General features: G+C 37.7%; 1 protein-coding gene across 1 annotated transcript in view; it reads right to left on the reverse strand.

Annotated features, from left to right (window-relative positions):
- The window catches only part of LOC121927983 (FRAS1-related extracellular matrix protein 1-like), a 161,333-nt gene that overhangs the window by 99,552 nt on the left and 44,903 nt on the right, over positions 1–16,878 (reverse strand). Inside the window, 2 exon segments of the mRNA XM_042462124.1 lie at positions 4,145–4,286; positions 4,901–5,045. Coding sequence (XP_042318058.1) covers positions 4,145–4,286; positions 4,901–5,045 — 287 coding nt within the window.

The following is a 16,878-nucleotide window of genomic DNA, read 5'->3' on the forward strand; positions in this document are numbered from 1 at the left end:
AGCTCAGGTTCAATTTATGGTCTACTTGGACTCCCAGATCCCTATTTCTTGTTCCATTGCCATTCAGTCATTCTTCATCTTGACTGTGAATACCCTTAACAGTACACTTTCTATTTGGGAGTCCCCTCCATATGTTCATTGCAATATTTGCTGTTAACTATTGTCAAGTCAGCTTCAACTTATGGCAGCTCTTTGAATGGAGACCTCCAAGTTACACTGTCATCAACAGCCCTGATCAGCTCTTGCAAACTCAGGACCTTGGTTTCCTTGACTGAGTCTATCCATCTGGAATACAATCTTCCCTTTTGCTTACTGTTTTCCCAAGTAAATATACCTAAGGCAGAATGTGTGCATCCTGAATTACTCCCGTGAGGGCTCAACTGTAATAGCTATCTCAGTCCTTTGGTGCTTGACCATTTAATGCATGTCTGGTTAACAATTCCTGAAGGGACTCAACTACACAAGAATTTTAGTGGTCCAATACTATTTGATAGTTTTTTGGGAAAAGGTCAGCCCATCCTTGCCTACAGAATATTTTGACATCTTACTTCCCTTATTCCATAACCTATGGTATCATGTAAAAATCCAACAAGTAAATAACAACAACAACAACAACAACAACAACAATAATGGGTTTTTAGATACATTATATTTTACTCTGGAGCTGCCAGTGGATGAACTTGGGATCTCTGGCTTCTGCATGCAAAACATGTACTTGCCACTGATTTCTGCAGATTGCTCTTCTTGATTGGAAGTAGGGAAACAGAGAGGATGTGGGGATTTAGTTATGCAGAAAAAATATTCTGCATATGCTCAGAGAAATAAAAAATATTTTGATTAAGAACACCCTTGATTCACTGGTTGATCTTTGTAACCAGCTACGTATCACTGCATTTGCAGTGAATCAGTATCCTTTGGCTGAAATAAACACATAATGCTTACCAACCCTATCATCTCTCCTTATTAACCCTTAACAAAAAAGATATCTGAAAAACACGTTAATTAGTACAAAAAAGATATCTAAAAACACATGTTAAAGAGCCAAGAGAGGCAGATCAGTAACAAAACTTATCTGAATAGGTAGCAAGAAGTTGCATACTACTACCATTACCGATCAATAATTGCATCGTGGGAAAAAATCCAGGCTGAGAAAAGGCAACTTTAAAACAACAACAACAACAACAACAACAAAACCCCCAGTTTTAAATAAGTCAGTATCAAATGGTGCCTTTAGGGATCAAAGGTGAAAACCTTTCCATCATTCGCTTCAAAATCCATTATCTGTTTTCAGAACTGACATTGTAAATAATAGTCAGTCAATGATGATCCAACTAATTACATGATATCAATTGTTAGTGTTAACTGGCAACAAATTAAATTCCCCATTTCTAACATTTAACTCTATCTCATTATTTTCAAAAACAGTTCCAGACTCTGATCTTCATTCCCTAGAATGTATATGAGAACACCCTTCAGAGCTATATAAACTCGATTCATGGGAAACCCTTCTTCCTTCACTTGATCATGCCCGTATTTGTTTATGTATGTACACAAGCTGCAATGACAGAAAAGCTGTGAATGTATTTCCTTCAGTTTCACAGATCATATTTAACTCTCACATAGTTAAGAGATTCAGAAGTATAAACACCCCTCACTGTGATGATCATTTCCTTTGCCTAACTAAATTTCACCTTGATAAGATTTTTTCTGGTGGGCCATTTTAAGCTTTATACATTTTAAAGAAGCAAAACAGTGCTATATAAATAAAGCATAAGAAGAAGAAGAACTGAAAATAATTGCCACCGAATCTATGAGGACATTCTAACTTCATATATTAGGTCTCACGGCAAGTATAACAAGTAACATAGAACATATTAGCTCAGCTAAAATAAAATATTTTTGGCTCCCTAAGATTTTTCCATTTTCAGATCATTGGCTATTACCTCCTCCCCCATTAAGACCACCAGTTGAACAGTTTAAGAAGTTGAGGTGTATGTTCCCACCAACTAAAAGGAAACAACCACATGGTGTAGCCACTGAAATGTTTCATTATTTTTGAGCTAGTTTCCAAATTTCATTATGTTCTAAGGATGCCAAAAAGCTGGAAGTCCACTTTAAAAAGTCTCTCTCCCTCTCTTTCTCTTGCTCCATTTATATGAGTAGATTATGTGAAACTCATTACATTTTATGGTTTTGCACAAAAATCTTAGTTTCCTACTAATATTATGCAATGACATAATGCCATTTGTAGAGGTGTCATATAAAGCCATTGACTTTTATGGGCTTCTGATGGCAAGACTATCCACTTTATATTCTGTTTTATGTAAGAGTTCTCAAAATTTATAGATCCCAACAGATTTCTCAGGTTACTTAATTATAAAAGAAAGATTATAGCATAGCGTTTTAGCAAACCAATATAAAAGTCAGTTAAGATGTTTTGGTATAGTTGCAAAGAAAGCTGACTCAAAGAGCCACAGAGTTAGACATCAAAGTATAGGAACTTTTTGTCGACAGAGTTAAATGGGGATGGATTGGTATGAGAAGGACACAGGCTACCCATTCATTCTCTGTCAGACATCCACTCACACATTCATCCATCTATCCCTTCAATTTTGTCTCTCCTCTTCTCTTTCCCCTCTCTTTCTTCTTCTTCCTTCCTCTCTCTTCTCTTCCCAAGTGCCTTTCCTCCTTGGTCCAGCACCAGCATGACTAGATGTCACAACTGCAAAGGACAAGGCATTAAAAAATGTAGGCCATTACCAAATAAAAGCTAAAAATCATGATATAAATGTAAATTCATGCTTTTTGATCATGCTCAAAATGGAGGACATTTTTAAATTCTTCCTGGACAGAAGGTTGAAATGTAGGATATGTTCTGAAAAAGGAGGACATCTGGTCATCCTGTCAAGAACTCACAACAATAATAATTTGAGCAGGGGAGCTCCCATTTAGCAGTGGGAGTCTTCCTCAAAGCATTAGTGGGAGGGGATTTGGGAAGGTGAGCACATTGAAGATTTCCATACCTGCCTGCATCACTGCTAAAATATCCCTGAAATGTTGCTCAAAGGTGGAGGAATCGTGCGTGTCTGGAAGCCAGGTGTGTTTCCTCAATCGTCAGGGGAACTTTGCTCCCTCCTTTGCGTCTCTGAATCGTCGCAAGGGGAGTGGATCTCCTATGGACACAAACTTTGCATTCATAGGAAATCCACTCCCCAGGAACAATTCAGGGGCGCTAAGGAGGGAGCAACAAATCCCTGACGATTGAGGAAGCATGCCTGGCTTCCAGACACATGTGCTTCCTCCATCTTTTAAGGATGTTTGAGCCACGTTTGACCAGCAATGGAGCCAGGTATGGAAATCTTCAGTGTTAGAGAGGGGAACGTTAACCCTTCTACTGACATGTGTAACAACTGTTGTTGTGTGCTTTCACATTGTTTCTTACGTATGACGAACCCATGGCAAATCTATCATTGGGTTTTCTTGCCAAGATTTGTTCAGAGTAGGTTTGCCATGGTCCTCCTCTGAAGCTGTATTTACAATACTGCAATTTCTCTCTCTTTGTTTCCACTTTCTCCTTTTGTCCTCAGCTTATTTCAACTGCTGCAAATTGAGTTCAAAGTGCAAAAGTAGTTTGCACTCAGTTAATCCTTCAGGGAGAAGATGAGAGAAGCTTTTCAGTAGATGCCGGCTAAAGCAAACTGTTGCAGCCTTTCCTAGTTTGTGTGTTCTTCAGCATTAATAACTTTTCACCCTTTTGACCATACACTGATGTTGCTTGGCAAGATGTTGCTTGGCAAGGGTATACAGCTGTATATAAAAATGGCTTCCACTAAATACCATAAATGAAAAATGAAAATCAAGGACAAAGTGTGTATGTGTGATCCCTCCTTACCCCATATGATAAGCTCCATGGGGAATACAGCACCTGCATTCCCTCAGTCCCCTGCCCCCAGCTCCAGAATTAGGGCTTTTCTGTCCAGAAATACAGGTTAGTATACATTTCATGACTATGTGTTAGTGAGTAGGTCACACCACAGAAATTGGAAAAAATTCAAGTATGAGCTTTTTTTTTTAGTAGCAGACAAAGAATTCCACATGATGACAGGGGGGAAGGAGGAGGCAGAATACTGAAAATAATTGCTACCTTTAATTTTAGGTGTCCCCATTTTGGCTTGTTGTTGATGACATACTGAAGTTGATTCCTTGGAGAATCTTTGTCTTCTACTTCTAATGACACACTGGAAATAACTTTACTGCCCCCGGCTTCAACTTCTACACCTGTGTTCCTGGTATGTCAGAAAGGGATGTCTCCGTGAAAGTGGGGAGGAGAAAAGCACAGCAATTCAGAATTAATCATCAGCTTTGAAACACAGTGTGTCAAGTATGGCTAGAAGAAATTGGAGAAAGTTTGCATAATCATTTGCTTCCTAAATTCCTGCTTTGGCTTATTTCTTCATTGGGTTGCTCTTGTATACAGTTCAAAGTAATAATTAATGATTTGTCAGTTCATCAATGAATTGTCAGTAGGGAAAGCATTCATTTATTCATTGATGGATCTTCAGTATTACCATAGCATATTTTTATAGCAATAATCTGCATTTAGATAAACTGGATAACAGCCCTTCATCCATTGTTTGCAGGTATGTATTGTTATTAATGGTATAAGAAGTTGCAATATTTTATGCTCTGATCTTAGAACATGGCTGGGTCCACCATTAGGAAGAGATTAGGTCCTGCATGAGGTAGACTATGTGATGGATATGAATGTATCTTTGAGAAATTGAATTCTCTGGTGCCAATGACCAATTCTGCAAATAAGTTAACAATTAAAGAAGAATAAAATGCTTTCCTCCATCTCTCCTAGAGTCACTTTGCATAGAATGTCACTTCAGCAGCTAACCTGGAAAGATGAGGGGTTTCATCATTGACTGACATGATGTAGATGTAAAGTGTCCCTTGGACTGTGTGCTTGCCATCTGTCAGCTGAACGGTGAAACTATCCTCTAGGCTTTCTGTGTCATCATGCATGTACATAAGCATCAGTCCTATTGGAGAAAGAGCCACAGACAACTGAGTACTCTGAATTCAGCAGCAAAACCCAGAAATTCTAAAGACAGTGTCAACGTAATTTAGGCTATCAAAGCCACATCAAGTCTAAGAACAGGTTGAGTGACTGAGGAGCTTCATTTATTCATTGTCATCAGATAGCATTTCTGAGACAATAAGCCAATGTATTTCCCATTAATCTCTTTGGTACCAGTTAGCAGGGGCAATACAGATTCTAAGGAGGATAGAACCCAGAAAAATAATTGGAGTGCTTGCCTACCCATTTCAGTGTAAGCTAATTACTCAGCAGACTGATCCTGAATCACCATCTTAAGATGTCTGACAAGAGCATCTAATGTGCAAATGGGATTTACAACATGCTTTTTGATGGTATGATCTCTCTGTGTCTCCCTTCTTCCCTCCCTTCCTCCCTCCGTCCCTCCCTCTCTCTTTAAACAAACAGCAAATTAAAGGCAGAATCTTTGGAAAACCAAATTTAGGAGATTTTCTAATGAACCAGACAAAGAAGTCTACATTTCTATGTAGGCTTTGATAAGAAGCTATGGGAGTTGAAAGCTTGTCCGTAATTGTTTATATAATTTCTAGATTTGTTGTGCACTCCCTACTATGGTGGAGGAAGAATAAAAGTCAGTCAGCACCTCCAAAGGTAGCAGATAGAAAAAGGGTGAATAAATAGATCTTTATCTGCTGTCAAAAAGTCCATAAAGAAGGAACCATGTAAGTTTACCATGCCATGGTTGGGATGTCACTACCTGTCTAAGCTCCTCCTGGAAGTAAGATATAGCTTTTTGCTAGCAGAATTCTAACCAGGTTAGGTAGCTGGGGTTATGTTAAAGATAGACACTGCGCACCAGGAATTGTACTAATATTGATGAAATGTACCCAAAAATGTGTTTGGACAGGGCACTATCATCCAAGAAGGATATGGATAAGAATGGGTCTGGATGTTGTATGCTTTAAAATGTATTTTAAACACGTTTATATTTTAAACTATGTTTTATTCTTTTATATGCAATCTCTTTAAATATTGTGATAATTTAATTCTGTTTTAATGTAACACTTTTCTATGTTTTTAATTGTACTGTTTTTAATCTTGTAAGCCACTCTGGGTCCCAGTGTTGTAAAAAGGGCAGGAGATAAATACTGTAAATATAATAATAATATAATAATTGATTAGGTGGTATGTGTGTGGAGAAGGATGGCCCAAATGATCAAAGGTCTGGAAACCAAGGTTTATAGGAAATGACTTAAGGAGCTGAACATGTTTAGAATCATAGAGTTGGAAGAGACCTGAAGGGCCATCCAGTCCAACACCCTGCCATGCAGGAACTCACAATCAAAGCACCCCCAATAGATGGCCATCCAGTCTCTGTTTAAGAACCTCCAAAGAAGGAGATTCCATCACACTCTGAGACAGCATATTCCACAGAATGTTTTTCCTAGTGTTGAAATGTAATCTGTTCTCCTGTAGTTTGAATCTATTGCTCCAGGTCCTATTCTCTGGAGTTTCAGAAAATAAAATAGTTCCATCTTCAGAATGACAAATACAACCATACCAACAGTTTTGCACAAAATACACAGTTTTCTATGGGAAAACTTTGGGATTTGAATTTAAAAAGCAAGTCTCAACATAAAAAGGGGAGTGCACAAACAATTTTTCACAAAAGAAGTCTTGATGTGAAATAAATGATCAAAAACCCCCACAAAACTCTCGTAACTTCATTCAGTAGAGAGAAAACTTCTGAAATTATTCATTTTTGCACATAAGAAATAAGTGAAGATGTACATCTCTAATACTGCTAATGCTTCCTTGTGGCATATAATGCAAACATCCCTTTCTGACTGGATGTATACTGTTGTTGTGCCTTTAAGTTGTTTCTGACTAATGGTGATCCTAAGGTGAACCTATCACAGGGTTTTCTGGGGCTGAGAGTATGTGAGTCGCCCAAGGTCACCCAGTAGATTTCCATGGCTGAGAGAGGAATTGAACTCTGGTATCCAGGATCATAGTCCAATGTTCAACCCACCATGCCATGCTGGGTCTCAATGCAGATGTGTAGATGTGTAGATGTGCTGGCTCTCAGTGTGAATGTATACATACATATTAGAAAAATAATTCATATTTGTAGATGCACATGTATTGCAATTTGAAACTTAATTGAGAGTCAACATGTTTGGCTTTCATGTGTTCTTACTGTAGCTGAGAGACTCATACTTCCAGGCAAAGAAGGCAAACACCCACTGCTTAACCATCAGAAGGATCTTACTGCTATTATCATACATAAATGTGTATTCTACACGTGTCAGGGCCAAAGAAGTTTTTTGAAACAAGATACTGCATTGTGAGTTTATGTCTTGGCTACAACTTTATTGCATAAGAAAACATCACTAACCATAACCAATGGCAGGAAAGGGGGAGAGGGCACGGAGCATGGTGTATTCTAGACGAATACCTGCCTAAACAGGGCAGGAAGCAGTTAGAGTCAGTGAAAATGCCAGCAAAGCTTGCCATGATGTGCCAATCTGTGGGGTGAACCAAACAGCCTGCAAGAGGTGATTCAATCTGCAGATGCTCAAACATGCAGCCGAACCCTTTGCTACCAGCTGTCCCCAAGTATCCATCATCCCAACTGAATAATAATATAATAAGGATGCCCCCCACCTTTCATATCCTGCAGTTGTGACAGCAGCAAGGCATACACGGAAGTATGACCACAAGCAAAAATCAAATAACTGAATAGACAGGAAGAACAAACCTTGCATAAAATCAGTGAAATCCCAGTGAAGATAACACACACAGGGACAACCAACCAACCTATGCTACAGTAACATGGAAAAATTCCTTCCAGACCCTGAAGGTAACCTGGGGTCTGGTCTGCACAAGAGGCAAGGAGTACAACGAGTGGGAGGGTGGTAAAGTAAGACCATAATGTATTTCTTCCTCTCTCTCCATTACTACCCCCTTCTTTCAATTTCTTTTTTAAAAAGCAAAACAAACCCAGCCTTCTTTCTTTTTTTAAAATGTACAGGAACATAAATAAATAAATATAAAATATTTATTTGTATCCCACCTCTCCCTTTCAAGAATCAAGGCAGGTATGGAAAAAATGGCATTTGTCAAAAGGAACCTGAGGTGTGACAGTACATTTTATGACTTCCATCCTTCTACTTCATGCTTATTCCAATAACATGTGCAATTAGTACATAAGGTTCAAATTGTCTTTTTTTTTCCAGGTCACACATCAGATCCTCTTAGCTATATTAGAGGATTAAAGCTGTTTTAAAAGTCTGATTATTTTAGCAAATATGGTAGCATTATTAATATGTCCAAATATTTATGGTATATAATTATTTAGAATGGCAGCAGTCTGATTTTGCAAGCCTCTTTTCTGCCAAATTGCTAGTGTGCAATTATCAGACTGGTTACATATTGTCACTTCATTCAGCACTGTTGTATAGGTGTTTTTTTAAAAAAGAAATGAATATTTAAATGTCTTTAAATATATGCACTGTGCATATCTTATTCATTCATTATATAAACATCACTATAATGAATTACCAAGTCATAATGGATGGCCTATGAACTGCAAAGCTATGATTCATTTGACATGGGTCAAGGTTCTCAGCCAGTCTGAAGGAAAATGAGCTTATAGGGGTGTATTTGTTTCTTTTGAAGGGTATATTACTATTTCAACTACTCTTTGCCAGTGGGGTGAGATTGGGCATATATGAAAAGCGAAACCAATCATTTTCCGGGAAAGGACAGCATTTATATTAAGTCATGGATCCAATAGGCCTGTGGGTGACTTCAAAGGAACTTCAGTATATGAACAGATGTTCAGTGTTTGCAAATAATGTAAAATTTGAAAGAAGAGCATTGAAATATAGATATTTTAGGAGCAATCAAGTCAACTGAATAACTGTTATTCTATATGCAGAACTAAAACATTTTAATGCTTTCACTCCTCACAGAAGACTGTCAAAGTAACACCAAGAAAGTGTGGGGAAAAGACTGTTTAGTACTGTCATTTATCATTGGACTGTAAAAGGGCATTTCAAATACAGATGCCATGAAGTAATCCTATCAATTCCCATGAGACGGAGTTCACATCCAATGTTGCTTCTATGAGTCAAGATGAGAACTAGCGTACTATGGGGTAGAAAGCCAATAGAATATAAAACACAATATGACTGCCTAAAAAGGGTGGATGGTGGGGGCTGCCCCAATGTCGTTCACCTCAGAGCACTGGCAACCACACACCTATGGCCCAATCTGGCCCTTTGCCAATGTTTTAAACCAGCTTCTGAAAAGGAACGTTTTTTTCTCCACTGCTATTCAAGCTAGCTCTTCCTGGTTGGGGCAGTGTTTGGGTGGCTATGGGCTGTGTTCAGGGCATGTGTCATCTAAATGCACACCCCCAGTGCAGCCCGAAGGCGGACCATTTGGCCTGTCTGTTTCAGCCCAAAGCCAGGTTTGGGTCATGTTCAAATCATGTTCAAATCTTTGTTGAGCTATATTTGCTGGATGAATTTGGGCCAGTAACTTTTTGTCTCTTTCAACCAATCCACTGGATCCATGGAATTCTTGTTAGGAAAAAAATGGTGTGCCTATATGTGGCAATAATTGTACTGTAATTTATTTACGGTCTTTGACCAAAATATCTCAAAGTTATGTAAACATTATCAATAAAAACACTCTTATAAAAAAACTAATAAAAAACTGTATGTGGTAATATGTGCCACTCTTTGCTCAGTTTCCAAATTTTGTTTGTAATACATTTGACATCTCAAGCTAAATTCTTCTCAGCAGGAATATCTAAACTACAGAAATCTGTCCCATTAGAAGGCTTCTCAAAAGCCAGTTAAAAGTGGCTAGATCATTTTTATTGGTACCACACTGTTGGCGATGGACAAATCTGTCATTTTTGATTTCTTTCTGCACCTCATGTTTCTTCAGTTTGCTCTATATCACTTCTACACTGGACTGCAATTAAGTAATTTGTTTAAAATTTTGTATGCGTATTTCTTTATTCATATATATATATATATATGGATGAAGTTTTATACAATATTTTCAATAATATATACTGGTACATTTTTGTATGCATCTTTTCCCAGTGTGTGTGTGTGTGTGTGTGTGTAGTTAAAGGCAGGTGTGTGTGGTCTTTTTGTTTTTGTTTTTTTTTGTTTTGTTTTTGCAGAAGGGGTTTGCCATTGCCTTCAACTTAGGCTGAGAGAGTGTGACTTGAATAAGGTCAGCCAGTGGATTCCTATGGTTCAATGGGGATTCAAACCCCAGTCTCCTAGTCCAAAATTCAAACCACTGCACCCTGCTGGCTCTTGACCTAATAGTTAGTGGCATACAATACATGATCCTCTGATCCACCTCACTGTACAAGAGCATGAAAAAGCAGCATGAAGCACAGCAAAGAGAGCATTTGAATTATGTTACATTTAGTGCCACCAAACCGCTAAAAGGGAACATTACAGTTAAACTGTAAAATAAGTGACGTTATCCCTGATTAAGGTATTGTCATAAAGAATACAATACTGCCTTCGTTTGCAAACAGTTACTTTTATGCTTTGCCCAATTCAGTGCTACCATGACTGATTACACAGAATTTGAACCCAAACTTTTATTAAATACTAAAATCTGTGTACATAGATAAACAGATCCACCAAGTTTGGTTCCTTCCACGTTCAGTTGCTATGTTCTCTCCTTTTTAAATATAAGGAAATTTATACATTCTGGTAAATTTGTATTAACTGATACTCTTTCCCTTTCCCACTGTCTTTTCTATTGGATGCCCAAGTATTATGGTTAGACTCTGTTTGCCCCTGCTTTTGAACTCCATTTGGATTTCTGCAGCAGCAATCATAAAACAGATCTGTTGGCACTTACTGATTCAAGAAGTAAATGTATACCCATGATAGGAAACAACAAGCTACCTATATTTTTGGAGCTTTGTGATGCTTATTAGAGCAGAGCATGATTGTGTAACTATTTTTACAGCATCATTAAACCCTGGCCTCCATAGATAATTCCTTCTGAGAACATAGTTGCTCAAGGAGATAAAAGAATTGAAAAGTGCAAGGAGGAATTAATCTGTTATTAATATCTCCAAAGAAGATGTTATGCTTGAGAGACGAATGGTTCCCATTTCATTCTGACCATCTTGAAATCTTGCATGAGATAGCAGAAGATGCTCACTATAGGCTCCAATTGTTCTTGTTCATTTAAACAAATTAAGTACAGATGGCTTGCTGGCAAACCTCCTGCACACACTGCCTGGAACAAACAGGAAGGTCATGTAGGAAGATACACCTGAAAATTTTGATCCTCTTATCCCGTTGTTTAGAGCATTTTTTAATGATTTTTTCTGAGGTATTAATGGGGTGTACATACAGCAGGGATAATTCATCTATAGTCCTTGAATGAGACATACCTAAATTTGGGTCCTTGGATATAAAACAACTGAGTCTTACAAGCCTACATTTCTTCAATAAGAACAATAAAAATTTCCTAAACAAACTATTTTGGACAGTTGTTTTTACCCATGTCCTATGCTAAATTATATTTCCCTAGGGGTAGAAGAGCAACAGTTAATTTACATGATCATGATTTTTTGATATGTTTAGATTAGAAAATCTAAAGTGACTTGCCTGATTATCACAGAGAGCATGAGACTAGATTTCCATGTGCTGATATGTATCTTCCCACCCCACTGGAACTGACACTGGAACCCAGAATGAGTATTGAAAAATAAAAATAATAATAGTATGAAAAATAATAGTAGTCAATTGATCTTCTTGAAAATAGTAAATTGGGTAGATACAAAGATGTTCCTTTTGAACAGGTTTTAGAGCTTCCAGGAGTGGGAAACATGTGGTCCATGTATACTGGACCATGTACATTGAGGATATTGTGAATATTAATCCATTAACCATTGCCAATGGTGCAGGGATGCAGGACTGTAATTACAAGCGAAGAATTGGGGTAATACTCCTCAATAAGAATTATTTTCCCCATAAAATCTTTCTGCATTACCCAAATTTCTGGCATTGCAAAGACACTGAAAACTATAATTTTTGTGGGTTTTTCGGGCTATATGTTCTAGAAGAGTTTACTCCTGACATTTCATCATCAGCTGTGGCTGGCATTTTCAGAGAATGCTGGCATGGAAGGGAGTGGGGTATATATACTGTTGGTTGAGAGGAAGCGATTTGCATGTTAATCTGTGTGTTGTTCTGTGGCTGAATGGCAAGGCCTCAGGATATCTATTGAATTAATGATCCATTGTTCTGCTGGGAACCCCCCCTTACCCTGGCTGGTTTTCATTTGCATTTGTTGGGTCTTGATTCTGGTGTTTTTCAGGACTGGTAGCCAAACTTTATTTACTTCAAGGGTTTCTTCTTTCCTGTTGAAGTTGTCCGGGTGTTTATTGATGAAAACTGAAAACTGCTCACATCCAGAACCCCTATATTTGCTGTGTTTGTGTGCTCTTGGTAGCCTTTCCTGCCCCTTTTCTTTTACACCTGAACTGTAGTTATAAATGCTCAGTGAACTTTACTGCAATGCTAGAAATTTGGGGATTGAAAGATTTCATCAGGGGCAGTATTTTTATTTTGGGAGGTAATGTCCTCATTTTGGTTCTGGGACTACATCCATGGGATGATAGAAGTTCTGCAAGGCCATACATGCTCTGCTTCTTGCTTATAGGATTTTGAACTCTGAAGTGAGCATAAAGGGGATTAATTCACATCCATATACTGTGGCATATTACTACCAATAATACAGAACCCACATGTACTGGACATGAAAAATAGAAGACCATAGAATAATAAGTCTGTGAAGTATATGGTGGCATGGTGGACTCACATGCATCTATTACTGAAATTTATTAAGGCTGAAGCCTTTGATGTTTATGGCAGAAAGTAGATTTTAGAAGCATCCTTAGACTTCTAAGTATTTTAACAGTCTCAGTGTCTGGACATTCTCAGCTGGAATCATCATGCTGGATTACCAGACTGCAGCAACTCAGTCTTATTCCTGCTGACACTGCAGTATCCTAGCAACATTTCACATTTGGGATTTAAGTGTAGAAACAGCAATTTTATGGGGGAAACCATATTCATAAAAATAACAGTTCAGCTTAGTAATCATTCTCAGAAAGATACCAAGTTATCCTATGAGAAAGTACCTGTTATGGTTTTGTACTGTATCACTCTTTAGACTGTGCATTTCAAATGACAACTGACTACTGAAAAAGGGACTGAAAGTTAGCAAAGCAACCAGGAACTTGGGTGCCACATCTTTAGAATAACAAGTTAGTTTTAAAGCCCAATTTGCATGAGCAGGTCTACAAGCACAGGTCAAGACATCCACTACCTCTTTCAATAATAATAAAAAGTAATGTTCCATTTATTGGTGTCCATATTTCTAAGACTGCGATGTCCAGTTCACATCTTTGTTACAGTCAGCATTTGTCTCTCTTAGTTCCACACTTCCCCCCATTTGTTATAATACTGTTGTACTAAGAAGAAACATACTTTCTGCCAAATGTGGTTAAAGAATTGTTGGAGGAGGTCTTATTGTTTTACAAGAATGCTGAAGAGTGCAGTTCATTACGGGACACAAGGAACATATTATCCCTATTTGTCTTTGTTGAATTGACTGCCTGTGTGTTTCAGGTCCCCATCTTAAGTGCTGGTAATTACTGAAACAGGATGTTTCAGCATGAGGATTTGGGAGTGTTTGCCTCACTCACAGCTTACACAGCATCCAGATGAGGCCATCATCCAATCATTCCCATCCTGTATTTTTGCCATGGTTCTTCCCATGAAAGCATGACCAATGCTGAGGACTGATAAGAGCAGCATTATCAACATCAGGAAGGCTACAGATTTTCCAGCCCTTTCTTACAATTTTATAATTAGAAATTGAAAAAATATTTAAAAATATTTAACAAATAATTTAAAAAGGTGTTTCCCAAGTGCCAGGAAATCCCCAATGTGGAGAACTTTCCACACAGTGAGAATTTTTGGAGGGTTTTGTTGCACAAGAGACCCCATTTAATTTTAAGGTTTCTGCGCAGAAAGCACTGTTTTTGGTGCAACCCACACCCAAAAATTCCACATTGATTCTTTTCTCTAATAAGTATAACAAAAACAGCACAGTTTTCAATTATTTTCTTGCAGTGGGAAGAAAATTGCTAAAATTATTTGTTGTTTTCTTCGAGAACAAAATGATCAAAATTTTACATCCCTGCTTATAGCCGTATAAAACTATATTCTCTGCCTCAAAAGCACACACAGTGCTATTATGGTGCTATGATAACTTTTATTAAATAAAAGCCAGTACAGTATTAATGTTTCAGCACTAATTTAAAAATAACAATTGCAATCACAAAGTAGCACCCACTAATGTGACTGCAATATAATGTAACACATAGAAAAACACAACACTCCTAGTAGTGTGGAAATCCAACTGCCATACTGCTTGCAACTTAAAATGAAACATTCAGGTAATGCTAGTAACCATGGCTTGTGGCCTGCTATCTTAATGCTGTCAACTACAGTAAGTGTTCTTCATATAGGCATAGAGGACAAGTGTTGAGGGTAGCAAACCAAGCCTTTTTAAATGGCACCCACACTTTGGAATGTACTCTTTTATACTATTTGTATCATATTGACTTTCTAAAGGCTTTAGTGGTAGGAAAGGCACCCAGACCTGGTAAGATATTTAACTATTTGTCAATGTTGTTAGAACACCTATTCATGGAGAGCCTGTATTTATTAATACATTTTATTTATACTTTATAATTAGTGTTGAAAAAAATCCTAATTGCTTTATATCCTTTTTGCTATTCTGTTTATCTCTTTTGGTGCCATTTATGTGGCAGAAAATGAAGTAAAATAATAATAATAATAATAATAATAATAACAACAACAACAACAACAACAACAAAAATATTATGCAAATACTTCCTAGAAGATTGTCACAGGCAATCCTTTTTTGAGTTAAGCAGCTGCCTCAGACAGCACATTTTGGGTGTCATGGAAGAGTAGCAATTTGGTAGATATTTATTATTGGAGGTTTTTTTGTTTTGTTTTTTACTGCTAGGGAGGGAGAGATTTTGTGCCTCAGGTTCCAAAATAATTTGATGAGCCTTGGATGTATGCTTGACTTTAGGGGAGAGTGGAATGTATTGTTCTGCCTCAGGCAAATAAATGTCTTGGGTCAGCCCTTCTTTAAAAATGAACATAGTTGTAATGTATAACATAGATCCTACACATCTTCAGCCCACCCCAAACATTACACAGAGAACAGCTTAATATAACACCAAAATCATTTTGGGGTTTGCTGTAGTGCCAGATTGCCTCTAGGTCTATTCTGCTCATCCGCTGCATACTGCTCCTTTGCCCTACTTGGCAAGCTCAAGGCACAGATGCCAAGCTACAAAAGATATGTGATCTGCTATTTCTGGTTCCTAAGCAGATTCTGTGACCAGTTGGGTTAGCAACATAAGTGCCTCTGGCTGTACCATAGCATGGTTACACAATAGGATCTCCACTATAACTCCTGCTTCTTATACCTGCTTTTAAAATTTGAGAATGGACTATATATTACATCACAAAAGGACAAGAGTTGTTTTGTGAATTTACCATGCATAATCTGTACAGAAACTTGTGCAGAATTAAAATAACCAAGAAGGAGAAAGGAAGAATGATGAGGAAATATCACAATTCAGATCTTGTAACAATCCTTGCTAAGGTAAGAGTCTGGCTTAATGTCACTTTTGCTTTTTAAAAAATGGGCATCCTTGTCTGAGTTCTTTCTTTCTTTTTACAGAGGAACAGATGGGATAAACATTTTTATCTGCTTTCTTGAGAACACTTTGCTGCAATGAACTGTGGTTTCCAGTAGAGGACATCCGCTACTCACACAACATAAATCTATTTTGTTACAGAAGCAAGCCAAGAAGGTGATAACTGGGAATTGTAAAACATTCAGAACCAATGATTTTATTTCCTTCCTTCTCAAAACTTTACAAATCCCATTCATGTCTACCTAGCACATGAGAAATGTATGCCCTCCCTCCCCCATATCTCACTCCAAAGGTTTTTCCTCATTTACTCTAGGTAAATGCTACCCCTCCCATTTCAGGCTGATGGATTTGCCAATTTAGCTATTTATTTGTTTGCAAGAAACTCACTTTGTTCTATCTGCATGAACAATTACAATGAGTAACTCCAACTGTACCTGACAAAGCTGTAGTATCCCAGCAACAATAAATAAATGATAAAGTAGGGAGCCACAGTCAGTAAGAAAATGGAGATGTTGCATTTTAAAGCCTCATTGCTCCCAGCTGTTACTCTTCGGATGTGGTTTTACTAAATCCTACAAACCCCACACATCGTGCTCTTTAGTGCTGGATTTTTAATTTTTTTTTAAGGAAAGCTCAAAACTTCCAGAGTAATCTTCTACAAGATTTAACAGAGCATAAGGCAAGCTCTGTTCCATTCTAGGTCCATCTAATTGTCATATTTTCAACCATGGTTAACCTTATGATTTTAAAAAAATCCCAAAGCTGGGCATTCTAGCAGTAGGTATTGAAATAAATATGGTTTCTAAACCCATAGGCCCCATTTATCCAGTATGACAGACATTCTCAATAGTTGTACTCTAGACTTCAGTGTCATCTCTCCAATCATGAAAGGTCTGGGCTCCCAAGTAGAGGCTTGAGCTCTCAGTTAGAAGGGGGTACTGTATGTCTATTGTAATCTTGTTTTAAGCAAAATTCAAGCTGG

The sequence above is a fragment of the Sceloporus undulatus genome, chromosome 4 (assembly GCF_019175285.1).
Source record: "Sceloporus undulatus isolate JIND9_A2432 ecotype Alabama chromosome 4, SceUnd_v1.1, whole genome shotgun sequence".
Lineage (NCBI taxonomy): Eukaryota > Metazoa > Chordata > Lepidosauria > Squamata > Phrynosomatidae > Sceloporus > Sceloporus undulatus.